Source organism: Mauremys reevesii, linkage group 18 (assembly GCF_016161935.1).
Source record: "Mauremys reevesii isolate NIE-2019 linkage group 18, ASM1616193v1, whole genome shotgun sequence".
Lineage (NCBI taxonomy): Eukaryota > Metazoa > Chordata > Testudines > Geoemydidae > Mauremys > Mauremys reevesii.
In genome coordinates, this window is record NC_052640.1 from 24,304,854 (window position 1) to 24,328,672 (window position 23,819).

A 23,819-nucleotide genomic window follows, 5' to 3' on the forward strand; every position below is an offset into this window, starting at 1 on the left:
CAATTTGATACAATACTGAAGAAACAGGCAGCCTCTGTTCATGAGAGACCCAGGAACACAATAGCAAAGGTACTGCACGGTATGGCTGAATTGCACAAACAGAGCTAGGAAAGGAGGGAAGACTGGAATAGCAGCTGGTTCTGCAGATCAAGACTGAGGTGCACTGGCCAACCTGTGTTGTGACCCAGGGCTGAGGGGTGCTGCAGGCAAGGACTGATGTGCGGTGAGGCGGCTTGCACATTATGGCTTCCTCTAGCTAGCGATATCAGTGTCCATAAAGACAAATATTCACAAGACAGTTACATACGCCATCTACAAATGAACATTTAAAAGGGGATGCCCAATTCCCATTCAAATTAAAGGAAATTGGGTGCCTGAATCCTTTAGGCAGCTTTGAAAAATCTCAGTTGTAAAGTTTAACTGGTCATCCCATCTCCCAACTACCATCCTTCCAGCCAAGCACGATTCGAATCCCTTCCGAGACTTTCAGCGCCACACAAGAGCCGACCAGCAGAGGCTGCTATAAGCATTCTCATCCCACCTCTGCCCCGGAGAGCTGAGTGAGGATTCTTCACCGTGTTCTCAGCCCCTGGTGGAGAGGGGCAGGGAGAGAGACCAAGGCAAAGAACAGAACAAGAGTCTGCCACATGGCAGGACAGGACATCAAACATGGGCCTCACTCAACTGTAACAGCAAATAATGAAATTAAAGGGGAAGAAAAGGCCCAAAGACAGGTAGCGTCACCCCTGTCTGCCTAGGTACCCTTTGCCCACTGAATTTGATACCTCTAAGAATTCTTACAGAGACAAACACAGTGGACACTGCAGCAGGACCCAGCTGCTGAACCAACCTTGGAACCAAATGAAGATGGCGAGTTGGCTGCTTACCAAGCTTATGCTGGAAACAAACTTTAGCCAGGAGTATCAGGATGAAGGGAAGCCCCTTCTGGAGCCAGCAAATCACAGCCTTCAGCTCCGAAAGGGCAGGCGCAGGAGTCCCCGGCTGGTCCTCAGGATTGTCTTCTGCGTGTCCGTGGCGGTCTCCACTAGCCATGTGCAGCAGAGAGGATCCCCGATGGTGGCCATGGTGATAGTGATGGGGCTGCTGCCGGTGGTGGAATGGAGCTCCTTCTGTTCGGCTGGCCCCTTCTTCCCTTGGGGCTGGCATCTGAATGAACACATCCCCGCCTCCTGCTGAGGAACCCAGGACCAAACCTGACTGGAATGGGGTAGTTGGGATGGTACCAGATGGGATGCCTGCCAGCCCTGAGAAAAGCTGCTGGGGTGAGGGAGTTTCGGCCTTCAAACCTTCGAAAACTCCACCTTCATCCACGCTGGTCTCAGAACTGACTGTCTGACTCCGGCTTCTGCAATGAGGAGAGAGACCCCCACAGTGGGAACCATCAAACAACCGGCTGTGCACTGGGAAAGGCATCCTCCTGATTCTCCAGAACACCAAGGGTGGATTTGATTCACCTTGGCATGGCTGGAGTCATTAGGCAGTTCAATTGTGCTGGTCAAATAGTGTTGCTTTCCCCCACCCCTCAAATGGGTCATAAAGTTCCTGAGCTCCTTGCTGGGTTTTTAAATCAAAGTTGGAGGGTTCCCAAAAACAGCCCAGTTACAGGCCAATTTAAAACTCTACATCATCTCTAAAATGGTTTTGACGCTAAACATGTGGTGTATGCAAAACACCGTGTGCAGTGGTGTACATTTGTTATCGGTATGAATCTGGGATGGCCATACTACTCACGAGTGAATTAACTGTGTCATCCCAAATAAATGACCTAACAGCTCCAGTTGCCAGGCTCTTCCCACTTTATTTAACGGTGGCCAACTGCCATCCTGGCACTGTGTGGAGGGAAAGCCAAATGATAACAACATGGGGTAAATCAGCCAGAAGGAGCTACTTCCCTGTCACATGATCCAACAGGGTATTTAGGGGGAGAGAATGCCCACCTGCATTTGTTTTGGTGTTACATATGAATTTTGTGTTTCACTGATAAATTGTGCCCTGAGGCAAGGGTCTGAAACAGACTTGGGCACAGCATCCGTTCCTTCCTGTGCTGGGGAGACAGCCCACCAGCCTACAGAGAGTTTCCAAGAAGAGGCTCAGGAATCTCATTATTTCTTCCTAATGCCACATGCCCAGGGAAAATATGCTCCGTTTGTCTGTACTCAGTGGCATGGCTCTACAGTGAATGTATGGAAGGTATGACCCCATGTGGCAGTGGGAACAGAGGGGACAATTCCCAAAGCAAGTCGCTAGCCAAGAAAATGCCCAGTGCAAAGTAAACACTTGTTAACACTGAGAGAGAGAGAGAAAAAAAGAATAACTACAAAGATCAGCAATAGGTCGAACCCACAAATAGACACTCAGTGCAGCACTACAGTCTCTCCGGATCCTAATCCCTGGAAGGCTCCAACTTTAGAAACAGTGCTCACGAGCTGAGATTACACAGGTACATACACAGTGTGCGCACCTTCCCGTAGCCGGTCTCCCCCCCCGAGCCCATAACCCTCCCTAGACCTCTTACTCGGCACAGCTTTGAATTTCATCTTGCTCTGGAACCAGCTCCAACTCCCTCTTGGGCACTTCCCCACTAAGCAAGCTCCAAACAAGGCTTTTCATAGTCACACCCCACTCCCAGAGTCTCTGTGCAGGCACCCGCAAGGAATCAAAGCAACCAGACACTGTACCATTTTCTATGGTTCAGAATTAACCAGATACATACTGGATGACACATTTAATGCCCCGAATCAGGGTTGGACACAGAAGCTACACCAGTAGCAATTCTGTATTTATCTCCAAAAACATAAACACAGACAGTATAACGTACCTGGGGCAGGTCCATATGCCAATCAAATACACTGATGTTGTTTGGAACAATGCTGTTAGGATACATGACTATTCCTCCACCAGGGAAGAGGTTAACTAGCTACATAAGGGATACTGTGAAGGTAAACATTATGGGTGAAATCTTGGCTCTGCTGAAGTCAACAGGAGCTTTGCCATTGACTTCAATAGGGCCAGTATTTCACCATATTTTTTTTTTAAATAATCCTTGCCCATGTTAGTGATAATACTTTATTGTATTAAAAATGAAAGAGTTTTTAGAGTCCACTTTACTTTACTTACTTTTTGCATTTGATAATGGTACAAATCCTGAATTTGTACAGCACCTTTCAACCTAATCAATCCCAAAGTTCTTTACACATTTTTTACTGACTGAGGACAAGCCTCACCTCATGTCAGAAGGTCCATGCAACATCCTATGAACCACTCAGCTCCCAAAACCTCTGTTCCAGTGCTCAGCCCACATACCAGACTACATGCCAGGTAGCATCATGGGAAGTGTGAGGTGACAAAACTAGAGGCTGGCCAAGAACATAAAAATAATTTAACAGAAATACATGGCCTGTCTCTTTTGCACTAACATGAAGAGTTACCTTCCTGTCAGAATTTGAGCAGAAGACCAGACTTAACCTGCTCTTGTGAAAAGTGTTATGGAATAATTAATGATCACAAGTGGTCAGGATCTTTTGCTTCACATTTCACTTGACAGACATTTCCTTCAACTCCACAGAAAAATTAGACTGGTTAGTTTCACTTTTGTTTCTGATTAATTTAATTTCCCCATTCTCTAGCCCAAGAAAAATTTAACATTGAAAACTACCACCACAACAAACCTGTGTTCACTGAAGTTATAAAAAAAAAAGATTAAAAATAAAGTAGGCATACCGTTATCTATCCATGTACAAAGGGATAAATCCTGGTTTACAGAAGGTCTCAGGGACCATCCAAAATCTTCATAAAATTTGGGGGTGTGCTAACCAAAAGTTTCAGTCTACTGAAGCACCTAAGCTCCAGGGAGCTGCAGTTAAGTTCTTGAGGAGTTCCACAAGAACATCTCAAGAACACAGCTGTCGAGGACCTCCACTCCTGCAGAGTTCACTTCCAAATCTTCAGCACTCAGGATCCCCACAGGACAATAGCCTGAAGTTCTCCTATGGAGTTTAGAAGTGCCACAAAAGCCAGTACAATCTTGAGGGACGTAACTCTGGCTTATCTGAAGTTTGGTTATCAGGAGTTTAAGCTAGGCGGAATTTGAAAAATGTTTAACTGTATATATACACAAAACTAAATGTTGGGCCTAAACTATGTTGACTCTGTCTCTTTAATACACAAACTGTAGGAACCGCGGCCCACGCTGCTTTCCACCACCCCATTGGCCTGGGACGGTGAACCGCAGCCAGTGAGAGCCGCGATTGGCCGAACCTGCGGACACGGCAGGTAAACAAATCGGCCCGGCCTGCCAGGGTGTTTACCCTGGCGAGCTGCGTGCCAAAGATTGCCGACCCCTGCTGTAGCTTTTACCTTCCAAAAAGATATGAAATACACCAAACAAATTAATCAGAATATTGCCAGTTGGAGAGGAATGTGGAAGAAACGAGGGAGGAAAGAAGACTTACCTTTCCGGAGGAAGGCTATCAGTGTTGCTGCTGTGCCGTCTCTGCATTTTCCTTAACACCTTGAAACACAGCACACTCAACATTAACGTTGCAGATCAGCAATCCCCAGGGGGACTAGTAACAAAGGCCCAGAGGGTCGGAGAGCTGTGACACCCATTCACCCAGTGACATGGTTGGCAAAAATCACCTGCTTCTCTGAACAGTGGTTCAGGAGTGTATCAGTTTTTTAGAACACTACCAAAAAAACAAAACAAAAAAACAACTCTTGAAAGGTTTTCCGCTGACATTTGGTAGCGCACAAAAATAGCTCTCCAGTCAGGGCAGGAAGGAGCCAGATCACATTCTACAGCACCAGGAACAAAGTTGAAAGTCACATGGACTTTAGAATCCTACGATGAAATGATCCGAGAAGGGACTCCAGGCCAACCGACAGTAACCTTAGATGTGACATACGAACTGGCTGTTTGTTGTCTAGGAATAAGATCTTTTCCTCCTCCTCTTCTGAAGGAGATTGCAGGGCAATGTGAAGCACACAGGAGAGGGGAGAAAAAGTAATATTTTATAAAAAATGCAGTCACATCAGGACAACACAGTTTTATTTTTTGCTACATAGTGCATCCCTGGTAAATCACATAATTCGCACTAGCAAACTCTCCAGGCTTTTCTTAAATATGTGCATGTATGAAAGATCAGATCTTTTGGGCACGGTCAAGTTATTTATAAACTAGGGTCTGGAGTAGGAGAAGAATAAGCACAGAGATTATAATAACCTGAAACCCTTGGCTATAGTAGCCTGTCACAGAATTGGGATGAGGTTTTATTTATTTTTTATTCTCTTTCCAGCAGCAATTTTGAGTCCATGAAACTATTTTTTTTAAATAATCATTCTGAAAGGAGAAACAAATGTGTCATCACTTTAGTATCAAAGTGCCACACAGACATGAATGAGGAAGGCTAGCATGATTACCCCATTTTACTGCAGGGGAAACTGAGGCACTGAGAGGTTTGGGTTTTTTTTTTTTTTAAGTGACCTGCCAAGGGTCAAATTGACAGTTTATAAGAGAGTTGGAAATAGAACCATTAAATCCTTATTTCCAATTCTATGCAATCCTTCACTGAGATTTTTTTTCAACATCACTTAATTTAATTGTTTTTCCTTAACTTTTCAAGGTTTCGTTATATGTACACCTCTACCCTGATATAACGCTGTCCTCGGGAGACAAAAAATCTTACCGCGTTATAGGTGAAACCGCATTATATCGAACTTGCTTTAATCCGCCACAGCACGCAGCACCCCCCTGCCCAGAGCACTGCTTTACTGCATTATATCCAAATTCGTGTTATACTGTGGTAGAGGTGTATATTAGTTACATATAGGATGGATCAAAATTGATGATTTAAAAAAATAAATCTATTAAAAAAATCAGATTTTTTAATTTAAATTAAATACAAGGGTTTGGTTTTTTTTAATAAATAAACCTATACATTTGAAACTGAGAACCTAAATTAAAACTTTTGGGCTTAATGTATCAGAAACATTTAAATTAAATAAAAAAATAACAGAACATGTTTGCTGTCAAGTTTTAAAGAAAGTCACGCCACTAAGCTGGTGGAAGTCACTGGCTAAACACCTGGAACCAGAGTTTATTGAAATGCTAATCAAGCTTTTGGGAGCAGTAGCCCCTGCTGCAGGTGCAGAGAGAATGTTTGGCCTTGGCTACACTGGCACTTTACAGCGCTGCAACTTTCTCACTCGGGGGTGTGAAAAAACACCCCCCTGAGCGCAGGAAGTTACAGCGCTGTAAAGCGCCAGTGTAAACAGTGCCCCACCACTGGGAGCACAGCTCCCAGCGCTGTAAGCTAATCCCCATGGGGAGGTGGAGTACCTGCAGCGCTGGGGAGTTCTCTCCCAGCGTTGGCGCCGCAACCACACTCGCACTTCAAAGCGCTGCCGCGGGAGCGCTCCCGCAGCAGCGCTGTACAGCTGCAAGTGTAGCCATGCTCTTTGTTTCAGTTGTATAAACTGGTTCAACTGAATGACTAGTTCATTCAGAGTTAAGAAACCAATCGGGAAGTTGAAAAAGCAGGAAAGCTTGTTTTCCTCTTCCAATCTCAAAATAAAAACTAGATGTGTGTGTGTGTGTGAGAGAGAGAGATCTACTAGTTCTAAAATCTTGAAGGACATGGTAACCAGAAACAAATCAGTTCAGTTAACTAATTATAGACAATACTTCCTATGTTTAATAAAACAGTTTGTTTTAAATGCAAAACATGTTTTGATGAGCTTCTTGATCAACTTTTTTTCTTATGTATCCAGCACATGTAAAGGTAGCTTTTAGTTAATAAAAGAAAATTAAAATGCTGTTTATGTGCATTTTAACTGAATTTTCATCCAAATAGAGCTGTCACAAATCACAAGTAAAAATGAATGATTAACTAGTAAATAAGACATGCATTGTTTATCATTTTCTAACCTAATAAAAAAATGTAAAAATTAAGAACCTGAATAAATTTAAGTTAAACTAAACAATTGCTTAAATAAATGTGTATAGACATTGTGTATCCTCCAGACTAGCAATAAGAAGCACCACATTTAGATAAAGGCTATATTTAAGCTGCAAATCAACATGTTTTAATGGGAACCAACCAAGGAGAATGAACCTCTCTTTAGGAAAATAACTAGAAAGTACAAATACAAAACATGATTAAAATCTGTGATTTGAATCAAGGTTTCCTGCTTGCTGACTTAAATCACAATTAAAATCAGTGACTTAAATCACTTTGATTTAACTCAATCCACCCTGGTAAACACATACCTCTATTCTGTAAGGATATACCGCAGTTGTTCTGGTGATATTTCCCAACTCTCCCTCAAATATCCTAACATGTTTGACGTGTAGCCTATACTTCGTGGGAAGCTATAGAAGAAGAAAAAAAAAGATTTAACTTCAAAATTTTTCTGCTCATTTTGCCTATGTTGCCATATTCCTCATCCCTCATTCTTTATTCCTAAAGCCCCACATGGAAACAGAATAAAGCATTTCTTTGGCAGAGAAGCAAAAGGCCATGCAAATTGTATCCTGGTCCTGCAACTTACGACACGTGAGCCGACGGATGCACATATAGGGAAGTCAGTGAGGCTAGGTGCAGGCAAAGGAGTCCACCTGTGCATTGTAAGATGCAGGAGTAGGATCAAAATAAATATTTTGCATGAACCTTTCCTCCCAAAGCATTTCACAAAATTATAAGATACACATACCCACCCCCACCTCCCCACATATACATCCCAACACTGAAATGTAGCCAGCTCAGAGGTGGAGCTAAGTGACAAACCAATGAGGATAGAAGAGATATTTTGGCTAGAATACAGAAGCAGATGCCTGTACTATTAAAGAGTACCACAGGATTTTGATATCTACAAAACCCAGAGAGGACCTTGGTTTTTAAAGCCTGATCCTGAAGATTACAGTCTACTGTGTGTGTCTTCAGAAGGATGAAGGGCTGGATAAGAGTCAATAGCAAGAAGAGGAATTAGAGCGAGAGCGAGAGAGTTGGGAAAAACCACAAATTGCATAGGAACATGGCTGAAACTACATTATACAGAGCGTACGCAGATGGGCTGAAGGACTCATGAGCTCCAAGGGAGTAATTCCATTCAGGATCTTTGGTGACACTCTAACCACAAGCACTGTTCTGATGACAAACATCTTCTTTGTAATTCATGGCAGCCCTTTGATTAGATACATTTTTGAATCCAAGGTTGTGTTTTAGGATTCAGAATATATTATAAAAGATACCCCCCTCTGCCCCCTCCCCTGCAAATAAAATTGAAGCTGCAATTACGGTGGCAATACTTAGCATTTTAACAACAATTTACTTTTTCTCCCGCCAGATGCTGTGTAAATGTTAACCCATTCTTCCAACTCCCCTGCAAGCTACATACACAATATCACCCCCATCTTACACATGGAGTGAGACAGAGAGAGATTAAGTGACTTGCCCAAGGCGTCAGTCTGATCCGTGCAAGCAGATTCCTGTGCCTATGCACAGCCACGGAGCTCCATGTTATAGCAGAGATCTGCCCATGTAGGTCTGATCGCAGGATGAGAGCAGAAGTCAGTGAGAGAACTCAGGAGTTCCTGACATCCCCCTCCCGCTGAGCTCAGACTATTGGGGCTCCACTAGCTTGTGCTATGGAGTGACTATCCATCAATTTGTCTTTTCAAATGTTTTCCCCTACCTAAGCCAAGCGTGGTCCTTCGCAAAGTGAATTCCTTTTAGGTCTCAGCCATAGTGGGGGCAGTGAAGAGAACCCCAAAGGGTTAGGAGCCACGATTCCCTAGGGATCCAATAGGACAGCTGATCTTTGGCCTTGTACACAGTATTACAAACCTAAGGCCAGATACCATTGGGGTAAATGTCATCTCAAAAGACACCTAACTAGGGCTGTCAAGCAATTAAAAAAATTAACTGCACTGTTAAACAATAATAGAATACCATTTGTTTAAATATTTTTGGATGTTTTCTACATCTTCAAATATATTGATTTCAACTACAACACAGAATACAGTGTACAGAGCTCACTTTTAATTTGTTTGATTACAAATATTTGCACTGTAAAAAAAGAAAAAGTATATTTCAATTCACCTATTATAAGTACTGTAGTGCAATCTCTTTATAATGAAAGTTGAACTTACAAATGTAGAATTAGGTACAAAAATAACTGCATTCAAAAATAAAACAATGTAAAACTTTAGAATCTGCAAGTCCACTCTGGCCTACTTCAGCCAATTGCTAAGACAAACAAGTTTGTTTACATTTACGGGAGATACTGCTGACTGCTTCTTATTTACAATGTCACCTGAAAGCGAGAACAGGCGTTCACATGGCACTGTTGTAGTCGGCATCGCAAGATATTTTATCTGCTAGATGCACTAAAGATTCATATGTCCCTTCATGCTTCAGCCACCATTCCAGAAAACATGCATCCATGCTGATAACAGGTTCTGCTCAATAATGATCCGAAGCAGAGCAGATCGATGCATGTTCATTTTCATCATCTGAGTCAGATGCCACAAGCAGAAGGTTGATTTTCTTTTTTGGTGATTTGGGTTCTCTAGTTTCCGCATCAGAGTGTTGCTCTTTTAAGACTTCTGAAAGCATGCTCCCTACCTCGTCCCTCTCAGATTTTGGAAGGCACTTCAGATTCTTAAACCTTGGGTCGAGTGTTGTATTTATCCTTAGAAATCTTACATTGGTTCCTTCTTTGCATTTTGTCAAATCTGCTGTGAAAGTGTTCTTAAAACAAACGTGCTGGGTCATCATCCAAGACTGCTATAACATGAAATATATGGCAGAATGTGGATAAAACAGAACAGGAGACATGCAATTCTCCCCCAAGGAGTTGTCACAAATTTAATTAATGCATTATTTTTTAACGCGCATCATTAGCATGGAATCATGTCCTCTGGAATGGTGGCCGAAGCATGAAGGGGCATATGAACATTTAGCATATCTGACACATAAATACCTTGCACCACTGGCTACAAAAAAGTGCCATGAGAATGCCTGTTCTCACTGTCGGTTGACACTGTAAATAAGAAGCAGTCAGCAGTATCTCCCGTAAATGTAAACTTATTTGTCTTAGCAATGGGCTGAACAAGAAGTAGGACTGAGTGGATTTGTAGGCTCTAAAGTTTTGCATTGTTTTGTTTTTGAGTGCAGATATGTAACAAAAAAAAATCTACATTTGTAAGTTATACTTTCATGGTAAAGAGCTTATACTACAGTACTTGTATGAGGTGAACTAAAAAATAGTATTTCTTTTGTTTATTATTTGTATAGTGCAAATATCTGTAATAAAAATAATATAAAGTGAGCACTGTACACTTTGTATTCTGTAAATCAATATATTGAAAATGTAGAAAATCATCCCAAAATATTTAATAAATTTCAATTGGCATGCTACTGTTTAACAGTGCGATTAATCACAATTAATTTTTAACTGCAGTTAATTTTTTTGAGTTAATCGCATGAGTTAATTGCAATTAATGAAAAGCCCTATACCTAACTTAAACACTGAATGATTGAGTTGTGTCTGGATTTGGCAGTTCCACATCATGTTGTGACATATGGTAATTTTGCACCTGCAGTGCCATGTGCACACTAGCATTTATATCAGGAAAAAACAAATCAGGCTACATACATCTTGCTAACAGAGGACTTTGGATTGTCAAAGATTGCACAGTATTCAAGTGTTCACATCACAGGCAAAGAGTACTATACTAATTAGGTATAAGAACAGAATGCTCTAATGGGTCATATTTGAAAAAGTAATGTTTTTATTTTTATTATTTGTATTTCAGTACTAACTAGAAGCCCCAGTCAAGGACTAAGACCCCCATTGTGCTAGGCGCTGTACAAATACGGAATAAAAAGCAGACATTCAAACCTTGTCTGTTTATTATGCAGACACACACATAGGCCTGTCCCTATGCCTCACAATACATTGCAATTTGAAGCTAACCTAACAAGGTTCAGGCTGCCGAGTGTTTGATTTGATATGGAATGACTGATATTTCCTCTGGCTGTGCTCAGATTTCCCCAGCTATTCTGAGATTTGAAAAATGAAATTTACGATGAAAGAGGCGGCTAAAGAATTGCATGGGGGGGGGCAGGAGAGAAATTTCCCCCTTCTTTGAACGCAGCAGCACAATAAACACCGATACCGCATAGTCACCATCCCTTTTCCACTGCAGTATTTCACTGCACACAGAACACACCGCGTTAGACAGGAGGAGGACAAACAGCACAGCGCTCCTTTACCTACCCTCACAATCCAGCCATCACAGGGTCCATCATCCAAACCCTGCCAAGCCAACTGGAATAAACAAAGCCACCCACGTGACGGGCGACTTCCGATTCCCCCACCTCTTCCAGGAGAGACACAAAGTAACTTCTTCCCTCCCTCCCTCCGCTCCCGCAGCCTATCAGGCGGGGGCAGCTGGCTACAGGGAGCGGGATTGGGGAGCGGAGCGGAAGCACTTAGCGGGTCTGTTTAGGTTCCTTTGCTGCAGGCAACAGTAGCAGGGAGCAGGAAGGGGTGAGTTAGCGGCGCATTTGCTTCAGATTCGGTGCTTCGGCATCAGCGGCTAGGTTTTGGGTTGTTTTTTGATTGATCCTTTTCTGAGAAAGGAGGAGAGGTTATTTACCCCTGATTTAGACAGGCCCAGGAGGCTGGGAGCCCCACACAAGATCCTAGCATGCTCTTTTTAGGAGCATGCCACGCGGGGGAGTGGGGCTAGCAACAGAGGTACGGGCTGGCGTGGTAGTTCCGTTTTTTTTTTCAGAGACTGGAGGGCATCTTGGCTTGGCGAAGGTGCCCTCTCTAAACTAGTGTGTTTTGTTCGATTTCCTCTGCTTCATGCTAAATCGACGTGTGAAGATAGTTAGATGGACCTGACTGTAGCTGCGACTTCAGTTTGCTTTTTAAGGTCCCAGAACCCTCCTGAAGTGTCTCCCCCCCTAAACAGCTCTGTTTGAAAATTTGCTCACACAGGAAAAGCTGTGGCTTTTTCTCTCTGTGTTTAGTCCCAAACTCCTTGTTAGGATTTAAGCTATCGCTTCTATTTTAAAAGGGTTTTTTTGTGGTCTTCCAGTTCCTCCAGAGACTTCTCAGGCTGGTTCAGTGTGCAGCTGATTAATGCACTCCTGCAAAAATTAGTTTACCTCTAGGGGTTCTTTTCATCCCCCTCCCCCACCCCAAACGAGCAAGGGCAGTGGCTGAATGAGAAAGAAAAATCCAGGGAGAACCAGAACCTGGTGCAGCTAGTGCAACAAGGGGAAAAACCAACAGTTCCAGAGCAGAGCAGTGTCAGTAAAGGTGTATATGGGAATGGTGCACTTTGTGTCAATGGTGTGGCGCAGGCTGCTGCGGAAGCGTTGGGTCCTGGGTATTGTATTTGGACTCTCCCTCATCTATTTCCTTACCAGTACCTTCAAACAGGTCAGTATTGCTTTTCTTCTTTGTCTCTCCCACCCCCTCACTGCCCCATTTCTCTGTAGGTCAAGGCCCAGCTCTACAAAAACACTTAATGCCAAATATGATGCTTATTACTGCTGGAAGGGCTCCCATTGTATGACTACAAATTGAAGTAAGTACTGTGCCTAGTGGTTGCTGCAGGTCTGTGAGCTCTGAGAAGTAGAGAACATCCCCCACCATGTGTAAACTTGCAACACATTGTGAGAGATTTTAAAAATGATTTCTCTTGCAGGCTGTGAATTATTGATGGTGACCTAAAATAATATGCTAAAATGCTAAGATTTTTTAAAAAAACCTGTGTTAATGATGGATCTCAAAATCTTATCCTAGTCTCCTTTACTTCTGCCAGCATCATCAGTAAGATTTAAGGGTGCTGTTAGTTAGGAGCCTGAACCTGAGACTCTGTGGAAAATGAAAGTTTTATATCAGTAATACGCCATAGCAACGTGTTCATGGGATCTAAAGGGCAACTGGCAAGTTTTATGGGCTCCAAGTGTTCTCTTGTAATGTATGTTGTGAAATGCCATCTCAAGCAGGATAACAGCATTGTACGTGAGGGACAAAAAGTGAAACCCACTACTCCAAGCAAAGGCCCTAATTCTACATTAGGAGCCATGCAGGCAGAAGGGCCTGCCTGTGTAAATCTGGTTGGAGGATTGGGACCTCAGTGAGCTGCAGAAAGAAAGCAAATATCATAAATGGTGAAAGCTAATGGGAGCTGAATACTTAACTCCGTTAGGTGACCTTGAAAATCTCTACACGTGTAAATTCATTTTTTTTAAATGAACTAACCTTCTTTTATTAAAGGTCAGGACATTTTTTCCCCCTTGTCAATGAGCTTTGTTAAAAATATCCCTGTAATTAGATCTTTGTTTAAAGAAAAATATAGAGTCTCGACGGCGAGACTTGCTCTAGGATTGTTACAATCTTAGGATAAGTCCAGCATGAGGCCTAGATTTCTGGACACCTGTACTTTCTTAAGCAGCACCCACATAAAGCCCTATTCTTTTTTTCTTCAGAGCCGCTTTAAAGGTGCATGTGTAAGATGGTTTTCCAAAGGCAATCTTGAAATGACCTCGCCTGGCTGTTCTTGAACTGCCTCTATCACATATCACCTCTTTATTCGAGGTGAGGTAACAAAAGCAGCTTTGAATGTCTGACCTGTCTGGAGCATTAGTAGATCTTGCAAGGGAGTGTGTTTTAGTGACTAGAACAGGGGGACTGGAAGTCCGGATTCTTGGTTTCTGCCCTGGCTGCCCCACTGACTCCCTATATGACTTTGAGTAAATCAGTTAAGCTAAGCCAAATTTTTACAAGTGGCCAGTGATTTTGAGTGCTGAGCATCTGCAGAAAGAAAGCAAATATCATAAATGGTGAAAGCTAATGGGAGCTGAATACTTAACTCCGTTAGGTGACCTTGAAAATCTCTACACGTGTAAATTCTTTTTTTTTTTTTAAATGAACTAACCTTTTATTAAAGGTCAGGACATTTTTTCCCCCTTGTCAATGAGCTTTGTTAAAAATATCCCTGTAATTAGATCTTTGTTTAAAGAAAAATATAGAGTCTCGACGGCGAGACTTACTCTAGGATTGTTACAATCTTAGGATAAGTCCAGCATGAGGCCTAGATTTCTGGACACCTGTACTTTCTTAAGCAGCACCCACATAAAGCCCTATTCTTTTTTTCTTCAGAGCCGCTTTAAAAGTGCATGTGTAAGATGGTTTTCCAAAGGCAATCTTGAAATGACCTCGCCTGGCTGTTCTTGAACTGCCTCTATCACATATCACCTCTTTATTCGAGGTGAGGTAACAAAAGCAGCTTTGAATGTCTGACCTGTCTGGAGCATTAGTAGATCTTGCAAGGGAGTGTGTTTTAGTGACTAGAACAGGGGGACTGGAAGTCCGGATTCTTGGTTTCTGCCCTGGCTGCCCCACTGACTCCCTATATGACTTTGAGTAAATGAGTTAAGCTAAGCCAAATTTTTACAAGTGGCCAGTGATTTTGAGTGCTGAGCATCTGCAGAACCTGACTTTCAGAGGTGCCGAGAAACTGCAGCTCTTTTTGACCTAACTGGTGCATAGAAAGGGCCTAATTTTCTTTGATGTGGCCCAAGTGTTTCAAGTTGGGCACACAAAGTTAGTGGATGCTTCTGGAAAATGTAGGCTTTCAGTGCTACCTGCCTCAGTTTCTCCCATTTTAAACTGGGAATAACAATATCTAATAAACCTCTCCAGGAGTGGGTTGCAAGAGTTAATTCAAAGTGAATGTTGACCAAGTGCTTTGGGATCCTTGAATGAAAGGTACTACAGAAGTGCCCATTTTATTGTTCTTAGTGTCCCTGGTTTGTAAGGAGAGCTGGTGAGGGATGGAAAGGGGAGAGCATTCTTTGTGTTACTAGGAAGAGGGTGAAACAACTTGTAATGTATGTTACTTAGAGAAAGGAATGCTACTTTTATGGCCTGAAATAATGTCTGAGGTAGGATGTGTTAAATAGTCCTGCAATTAATATCTACAACACCCTTTATTTTTATGATGTTGGTTTAGTGTTACACGCAGTATGTGGTAAACCACTGTCTCAGGCTGTTGGTGTGATATCTCATACTGCGTTAGTTTCTTGCAATTTCTTTCTGTCTTGGGAATTGCAACAATTAGAGTTCAGCTGAGAGAATGGAACACAGAGTTGGGTAAGAAAAGGGAACTGTGTGTTAACTTGCATTGCTGTGTTTCGTTGCAGGAAGAGAGGACGGTACGTGATCGGAATCTTCTCCAAGTACAGGAACATGAGCCCATCATGTGGAAGGTGCAGTTCAGCCTGGGAAATAGCAGTCAGCGGAGTAACCAGTGCAGAAATTCTGTCCAGGGGAAGCTATTCATTACGGATGAGCTGGGTAAGGCCACTGATAAGAGCCTTTCCTGCAAACCATAATGCTCAGCACTGTGTGTACCCTCTGGACTTTGCTGGGACCCTCAAGTAGCAATTCCCTCCACTCTCGTGCATTCCCACGGGAGTAAATTCTTCTGTTGTAGAAATGTTGTCTCAGATGCTACTTCCTGGCAATAGAACACCACCTAGAATTGAAGCAAGGGATGTTCAGTAATGGCTGTAGTTACTTCTGGGGTGAATACAACAACTGTCTTAACAGCACACCAGAGGGAGTTGCATACATTGCTGAACACCCTTCACTTCATCTGGAGACAGTGTTCTGTTATAGGGAAGTAGCATTTGAGACATTTCCCACAACAAAATAATTGACTCTAGTGGGAATGCACTAAAGTGGAGGGATTGCTACTTGAAATTTGAATTTAGCCAGGACAGTAAAAACTCCAGTCGTTTCACTTTTACGTATTTTTAAAAATACCATGCTTGGAATTTTGGTTCGGTATTGACTTAGGGAAACGAGCAGAATGCTTTCTGCAGGATTCACTTTCTGTCGCACTTAAATGGACCCATCCAAGTTCTGAAGCTGACCCCATCCTGCCCTAGTTTCTGAGATCTGACTGGTTCATAATGTGAGATGGCTTAGGCGTAGGCTACATTTCCACCCTAGTTCCTTTTCATGTTTTATTGCAATAAAACTCTAAGATCACTGGCCACTCACCCTTATCAATGGCCATTTTAAAGTTTTTTGAATGTATCTAGCTGGTCTGCTCTTAATAGGAATGCAAAGGGCATATTTCAGAACTACATCCATTAGAGGTAAAATACATGCAGTTTTTCTTTTAAAGGTACACTACAAACATCTTTTTTCTTACTTTTGGCTTGTCTGAAAATGATTCATTACTTGCTCAAATGCTCAACTAACTTCATTGTTTTATTATTGCAAATCTGTTTTTTAAGATACTTACAAGCACTGTCATGCCAGAAACCCTACAGGATGCCAGGAGCATAGGTGCAATGTCCCTCTAATTGCAACTTTATATTGTTTACTTTGCCTGGGGCTGCCATATATTATATTTTTTGTAAGCTCATTGTAGCTGGGACCATCTTTGTTTTGTATAGTGCCTAGCACAGCAGGGTCCTCGACACCAAGCTGTACCATAATATAAATAATGTATTAGTCACACCTGCTTTGATATGGCCCAACAAATGGTACAGGCACCAATCCTGCAAACATTTAAATTTGTTTAACTGTAAGTATGTGAGTTGTCCCCTTAAAGGCAATGAAACTACACACTTTTAAAAAGTTAAATATGTGCATAAGTGTCTGAAGGATTGTGGCCATTGAGTTAAAAGACTGAAAATTTTAAATCAACTTTGGTATGACTGGGAGTTCCCAGGATTTTTTTTTTTAAGACATGTTTTTGCAAGAATAAAAGATGGAGAAATCAATGCTGCATTCCAATGACTCCCCTATTTACCTAGCATGTGTGTGTATGTGAAATTTATAGGCGAATGAAGTGCTTTCAGTGTGAGAGACCAGTCTCCCCTGTCTTATATTACTATTATTATTTAGATTGCAAAATCCCTCCAAATGCGCTAATTACTTTCCAAACACCGAGGGAGACACTGTCAAAGCAAGCAAGTCTTGTACAAGCTTGCCCCCCAGACAGCTTTGCAAGGCTTGTGGTTCCAGCACTGGGCTTTTCTTGACGAGAGATCATCAGTCATGCAAAAATTGTGTAGTAACTTTTGTGTTGTACGCAAGTAGAGACTAAACTGAAATCTACTGCAGGGGTTCTCAACATTTTTCTTTCTGAGACACCCCCCCCCCCCAGGCTATAAAAACTCCACAGCTCACCTGTGTCGCAACAACTATTTTTCTGCATATAAAAGCCAGGGCCAGTGTTAGGGGGTAGCAAGCAGGGCAATTGCCTGGGGCCCCACACCACAGGGGCCCCTGCAAAGCTACTTTGCTCAGGCTTCAGTTTTAGCCCTGGGTGGTGGGACTCGGGGCCCAAGGTGTCAGCCCCATGCAATGGGGCTTTGGCTTTCTGCCGTGGGCCCCCAGTGAGTCTAATGCTAACCCTGATTGGCGGACCCCCTGAAGCCAGCTTGTGGCCCCCCACTGATCTACTGAACTCACTCTCACTTGTGAGTCAAGCTAGGATTTGAATTCCAGTCCCCAAAGTTCCTAGTGTACATATTCCCTAAAACATTGAAGCGATGCTACTTCTTTAGAAAGGTTCATAATGAACCTACTCAGTTAAGATTCCTCCTAAGGGATGAGTCTGTTTGGTATACAGGGCGTATCTAGACTATAATCGTGGGGTGTGATTGCAGCGCAAGCTGATATATGTAAAATAGCTTTAATTTAGTAGTATGGGGCCTGGAGCACTGACGCTGCCTCAGTGTGAACTTCAGTGCAGGCTAGCCTCAGAAGTAATTACCCAGGATTTCACTTGGATTTGTGCAGCTCTTGCTGCCACGGCTTGGCTACTCCGGTAGCCAAACTAGCAAGTTTAAAGTGAGTTTGCGTATGTTGCATCAAGCGACAGTCGCTCCTAGGGATTACTGCAATCACTAAATAGTGTGTATAGGTGACAGGATTCTTTTTCAGATTGAGACGGGCAGTGATCTATCTGGAGAGGTATTGGGTGAAATTACTGTAACCACCCTTACCCATGCCCCCAAAAATAAAGTACTATGGCAAATTTGGAAGAGTGCAAGTTTTGAATGTATTTTAGTTCAATATATTTATCTACAAAGTATTGAGTTAGAGACAGACTGGCTGTAAGATTCATTATTTCCAAATAGCATCTGCTGGGCCACCTGGTCATATCAGTCATTGGTGTACAGCAGCATTCCTCAAACTTGCCTGTTCTCAAATGATAGGGTCCTAATCTTGTACATGTGTTCCTTATTATAGCCCCATTGCTTTCCATGACTCTGCTCCAGTGGGAGGCCCTGCAGAGTAGATTCTGTAAGTTACCACTTTTTCCTCTGTTTTTTTTCAGGCTACATCTGTGAAAGGAAGGACGTGTTGGTGAATGGCTGTTGTAACATCAACGTACCTAGTGCAAAGCTCTATAGTTGTGACAGCTGCCTGCCCAATGGTTGTTGCAGCGTGTACGAGTACTGCGTTTCCTGCTGTCTGCAGCCCAACAAGGTGCGTAGAGTGCCTCTTGCTTTTCAAGTTCTTATCCTGCTCAGTTGGCTGAGATCCTCAGATGCCAGCTGGCCAAGTGTGTGCACTCATTGTGAAGAGGGCTGGAAACAGGGAAAGCCTGCTAGGACCATGTAAGAAATTGTTTCACAATAACAGCTAGAGCTCTGTGGAGGATGGAAAGTCCATTTTGCAAGGCATTCTGAGATTTCTTCATTCCAATTAAGAAAGAGAGCCGTAAATTTCAAAATTCTCTATGAAAGACAGTAGAAAAACTCATTTGTAGCCATCCTCCCTCTGAGTCAGGGTGCCCCCTCTTGGCAGCGTTGGGCAGTCGGTGTGCCAGCCTTTTGGCCTAAAGGTTAGTGCACTGCCAGCCTCGCACACTGGGTCGGGGATAGGGGACCCAGGCCCACCCTGCTCCACCAGGTTCCAGCTCAGGGCCCTAGCAGTGGCAGGCAATCCCGCCACTGGGTTGGTGGGGAAACATGTGGTTGCTGCCTCATCTCTTGGCAGCACAACTGGACCAAAATCTTCTTTCCCTGGGCTACTTCCTACCAGTTCCTGCTGTCGCTACTCCATCGCTGCTGGGACCTTTGTCTCCATCTCTCAGTCATAGAATCATAGAATATTAGGGTTGGAAGAGACCTCAGGAGGTCATCTAGTCCAACCCCCTGCTCAAAGCAGGACCAACTCTCATTTTCAACTGTCTTTTATGGTCCTTGAGTATTGGCACTGCAGCACTTCCCTACGTTCCATTAAGCAGGCACAATCCAAAGCTACTTTGAATTTTATTATTTAAAAAATGGAGCACTGAGAAAGCATGGCTAATAAACCTTTCAAAAGACAGTGTAAGAAGAACAGTTTGGTGAAATTGTTCTGCTGTAACTTTAATTGTCAAATTCTCAGTGTATGCTAACAAAGAAATCCACTTTTCTCTATTCCCCTTCCGTAACTAACTTACACAAGGTGCTTATTATTTCTGCCTCTCTCAGCAACTTCTCCTGGAGCGTTTCCTGAACCGGGCAGCTATTGCTTTCCAGAACCTCTTCATGGCAGTGGAAGATCACTTTGAGTTGTGCTTGGCCAAGTGCAGGACTTCATCACAGGTCAGATGCTGTGGCATGTGAAGTGGAGGAGGGAAGGGAGGTGCCAAAAATATCTGAGAAGGTGGTGTTGATGCTATGAATGTATGGGCTTGTCTTCACTACGAGGAGATCAACGCTGCTGCAATCGATGCAGCAGGGGTTGATTTAGCGGGTCTAGTGAAGACCCACTAAATCGACGGCAGTGCACTCTCCGGTTGACCCCGGTACTCCACCTCTCTGAGAAGAGTAAGGGAAATCGACCAAAGAGAGTGTCTCATTGACACAGTGCAGTGAAGACACTGTGGTAAGTCGACCTACGCTACATCGACTCTAGCTACGTTATTCACATAGCTGCAACATTACAACACATGGTCGCTGAACTGTAGCCAGAAGCTCCTTTAGAGGAAATTCACGTAGCTGGAGTAGCCTAACTTAGGTCGACTTACCACGGTAATGAAGAGAAGGCCCTATATTTCTTATAGGTGCATGTTTTGGGTTCGATTAGAGTTTGATTAGAATGTGTGCATGGGAACTTGAGCAGTCTGACTCCAGCCTGCTTGGGTATTTCCTCTAAAGGAGCTTCTGGCTACAGTTCAGCGACCATGTGTTGTAATGTTGCAGCTAATTTTTTTTTTAAAAGCTCTGCTCCCTAGATACTATGATGGTGTGTCTGTGAAACAGCCATTGCCATATAAACACCACTGCTATCTGTCCTTTGTGGGAGAGGAATGAGGTATTTTACACTGGAGAGCTGCTTTTTAATAGCATGTGTTGTTCCTAAGGGCTTTTCCCTCTCTTCCCAACAGAGCGTGCAGCACGAAAACACCTACAGAGACCCCATTGCAAAGTACTGCTATGGCGAGTATCCCCCTGAGCTCCTGCCTATTTGAAAGCTGCATAATCTGAACTAACATGGGGAAAACAAACTGAGGATCGGCGTCTGGAACTGCAAGACAAGAGCTGCTTGTACAAGAGCTTAAACTCTCATCTTGAGATTTCCAAAGACAAACAGAGTGATTTGCAGTCTAAGCTTGGGACTTATTTCTTGGGAAAATCTCTCCTATTTAGACTGAAGAACATGATAGACCTGCCGTGGATGGGTGGGAGGGAATCCTTTGAATGGTTAATCTAATTGAAGAGCTACCATTTAGGATACACACAATGGATTTAGTCTGTAGATCAGCATAGAAAAGGGCATAATACAGCCTTTCATCTGTACATAGAAGTTAAATTATATCCCCAAAGAACATGGACTTTAGACCAACTGCTGTAGATATGAAGAGGGATTTTTTTGTGCGTAAAAGGTAAAAAATGCCTATGGAGCTTATCTCCTTCAGCATCCACAGTGCAGACTTTATATGTAACTATGAATTATTTATTGGGTTTATATGGAATAGCTGAAAGTATTGATGTTTCTTGTAGCCATTGGCTGACTCCTTCCAAGCCATAGATTATCCTGAAGAAAGGTCATCCTTCATCTTGACCAAAATAACTCATCTCTCTCTCCTGTCAGGGTTTTTTTGTTTGTTTGTTTGTTTTACTGGGGCCCATCCCTATAGTCTTTGTGTGCCTCTCAGTTTAAACTGGCATAGCAAAGTCCCCTTTGGAGTTCTTGGAGCCTTCAGTTCCCATAACATGAGAGAGAAAGTAGAGCTCAGAATGGGCTGGGGTGTTTTATGAGTGGATGCATATGCCATCCTAGTTAGAAAAGCTTACCTAAAGAAAGTCCCACAGGGTAACCCAACTCTTGATTATTCAGATCTCCTTGCCTGAAGTACTGAGGCTTCTGCTGCTTGTAGTGCACATCAGCATGGCTCCAAAATGCTTCGCTCCTGGTTGTGCAGGGGAAGGAAGCAAAAGGACTGAGATGTTTTGGGATCCTGATTTTAATGGGATCCTGATGTAGTAAGTAATTAGACTAAAATGTCAGGACATGTGGCTCTAGCCTTCCTCTGAAGTTAGATTAGTGGCCAGTTTTGCAATAGTTCTATTAACAGCTTATTAATGACATTCCAGCATGGGGTTCTGACCTGGCTGTTCGGAGGACTCTCTAGTTTGAGATTTCAATCTAATTAGCATGCTAATTGAACACAGTGTTGATTTCCCCCTGCAGTTTCCTATCACTCTTGAAGGCTGCAGTTTAAATCTTTTCTTCTGATGCCTCTGTGAGGCCAGCCTGAAAGAAGGGAGTTGGGAGAAATGTTTTTCCCATACTTCTAAATGCTGAGAGAATTTGTTTCCTGAAAGTCAGACTCCTAGCACTAAGCCAAAGGAGGCAGTTCTGGTGTATATAGCACCTGACTCCTATTCTCTTTCACTCTTGCCTCTACCATATCTCTGCACCTTGTGTGTTGCCATGGTTCTGACTTTGTGCTCATGTATGTTAATCAATACCTCTTATTCCTCCCTTGGGATAAAGCAATTTACCCAATTAAGAAATTAGAATAATGTGGCTGGTATTCTATGACATCCCTTTGTTAAAATATTCTTTATCCCATTGCAGATTGTTCTGTTGTGCTTATAGTTAAACTGCATGTGGCACAAGCAAGAATTAAAAAGTTGCCAGCCGTCTCTGATACGTGAAATTGTGAAAACTCACTTGCATTTTTTCCTCATCCTTTCCTAAAAGTTTTCAAATGAGATAAGGTCTCGGAAAATAAAATGTCCCTGCCAGCAAGTCCTATGGAAAGTCTTAAAAACTTGTATTTCGAGGAGCTGTGACAGCAGAATTTTATCCGGTCACCATCCTTTCTCCTATTTGCTGCCCTCTTATGGCAACTTGCAGGAAAAAACATCATTGTACATAAAGTTGTATGTATGTGCTTTTTGGTAGGCTTGGAGAAGCATGGTACTTAGGCATGGCAGCTGCCTACTGATGGGCAGATATAGCTGAACCAATAAACCTATACTGGCAGAACCCCTAGTGGAGATGCAGCTTATACTGGCAAAAGGGCTGTGTTGCCAGTATAACTGCATCTATACCTAAAACTTAAGTTGACCTAGCTGTGTTACTCAGAGATGTGAAAAATTCACACCCCGAGAGATGTATTTAAGCCAACCTAACCCGCATAATAGACACAGGTAGGATGACAGAAGCATTCTTCCATTGACCCAACTACTGCCTTTTGGGGGGAGTGGATTTACTACAGTGATGGAACAATTCCTTCCATTACTGTAGCAAGTGTCTGCCCTACAGTGCTAGAGCTGCAGCACTGTAGCTGTGCTGGTAGCATCTGTCATGTATACATCGCCTCAGGCTTTTGCCTACATAGCTGTGTTGGTTGGGAGTGTGAAAAAATCACACCCCTTATCATCATAGCTATGCCAGCAAACAAATGTAGACCAGGACTTTGAGATTTAATGGAGCGTGAAGTCTAAGGTGATACCCTCTTTGACACTAAGAAGATCACATTGGCTGTCTGGCGCTTTGTCCCTGTACCATCCTGAGCCTGTCTTATTCAGAGAGGACTGTCAGATTTGTCTAAGGCCTTGTTTATGCTGAGCTGTATTTTAACACTGCTCACAAGTGCACAACCACTCCGGTACAGCTCTAGTACAATGCAGCATCACCAGCCACTGGCATTTTTTTCTTCCGTGTCTTCCTATTTGGATTGAGTTTTTAGGTTAAACAATGTGGTAGTAAAACACTTTAATGCTTTGTCTACACTAGACCCCCTGTCATTGATATCACTGGTAGAATGGCGGTGGTAGGAAATTGTAAGAAAAGCTCAGCCTGTACAACCATAGGGGAATTTCTTGTCTCCCGTCTAGACTAGTGAAATATGTGGAGTTTAGAAACGTGTTAGCTGGCCATCGTCAATTCTGGGGGTACCGTGTCCAGCTCATGCGTCTGTAAAGGTATCTAAATCCTCGGTCTGCTAGGGGCAAAAGGGTATGTAAAAGGTTAGCTAATGTGTTTTAAAACCTCACTTGTTTTCCTAGTCTTTTTGTGCCCTTGTACTACAAGGTAGATGTAGCAAAACAATAAATCCAGATAATGCAATAGGGTGAGAAGTGACAGTGAAGGTAAATGTATTATAATTAAGAAAGAGGTGCGGGCAAACAGGGAACCATATTTTTTTCTATTCCATAAAGAGAAATAACATGTTTCTCGTAATGGTCTGAAAAAGGCAAAGTTTGAGAGCTAGCCTATAGAAACTTATTCTCCTTTGG

The 23,819-nt window shown here is 42.8% G+C and overlaps 2 protein-coding genes across 7 annotated transcripts in view; one reads left to right on the top strand and one right to left on the bottom strand.

Moving 5' to 3' along the window:
* Positions 1-11,344, bottom strand: part of RNFT2 (ring finger protein, transmembrane 2) — a 75,793-nt gene extending 64,449 nt beyond the window's left edge. For 5 of the 6 annotated variants that reach the window (XM_039505537.1, XM_039505538.1, XM_039505539.1 and 2 more), the window contains exons 1-4: positions 11,302-11,341; positions 7,289-7,390; positions 4,473-4,973; positions 888-1,366 (exon numbers count right to left, since the gene is read on the bottom strand). In XM_039505537.1, coding sequence (XP_039361471.1) covers positions 888-1,366; positions 4,473-4,555 — 562 coding nt within the window. In that variant the 5' untranslated portion in view covers positions 4,556-4,973; positions 7,289-7,390; positions 11,302-11,341. Of the gene's footprint in view, positions 1-887; positions 1,367-4,472; positions 4,974-7,288; positions 7,391-11,301 lie in introns of all 6 variants that reach the window. The other variant, XM_039505535.1, reaches the window with a different exon arrangement.
* An 81-nt stretch (positions 11,345-11,425) lies between these two features.
* Positions 11,426-22,323, top strand: SPRING1 (SREBF pathway regulator in golgi 1). The gene is made up of 5 exons (XM_039505540.1): positions 11,426-12,477; positions 15,249-15,402; positions 18,410-18,561; positions 19,554-19,667; positions 20,453-22,323. The coding sequence occupies exons 1-5, from the start codon at positions 12,361-12,363 to the stop codon at positions 20,534-20,536; spliced, it is 621 nt and encodes a 206-aa protein (XP_039361474.1). The 5' UTR covers positions 11,426-12,360; the 3' UTR covers positions 20,537-22,323.
* The last annotated feature ends 1,496 nt before the right edge of the window (positions 22,324-23,819 follow it).

Coding starts and splice junctions, on each gene's coding strand:
- SPRING1 (XM_039505540.1), top strand. CDS start 12,361: ATGGGAATGGTGCACTTTGTGTCAATGGTGTGGCGCAGGCTGCTGCGG. Junction 15,403..18,409: donor ATTCATTACGGATGAGCTGG/GTAAGGCCACTG, acceptor GTTTTTTTTCAG/GCTACATCTGTGAAAGGAAG. Junction 19,668..20,452: donor AGTGCAGGACTTCATCACAG/GTCAGATGCTGT, acceptor TCTTCCCAACAG/AGCGTGCAGCACGAAAACAC.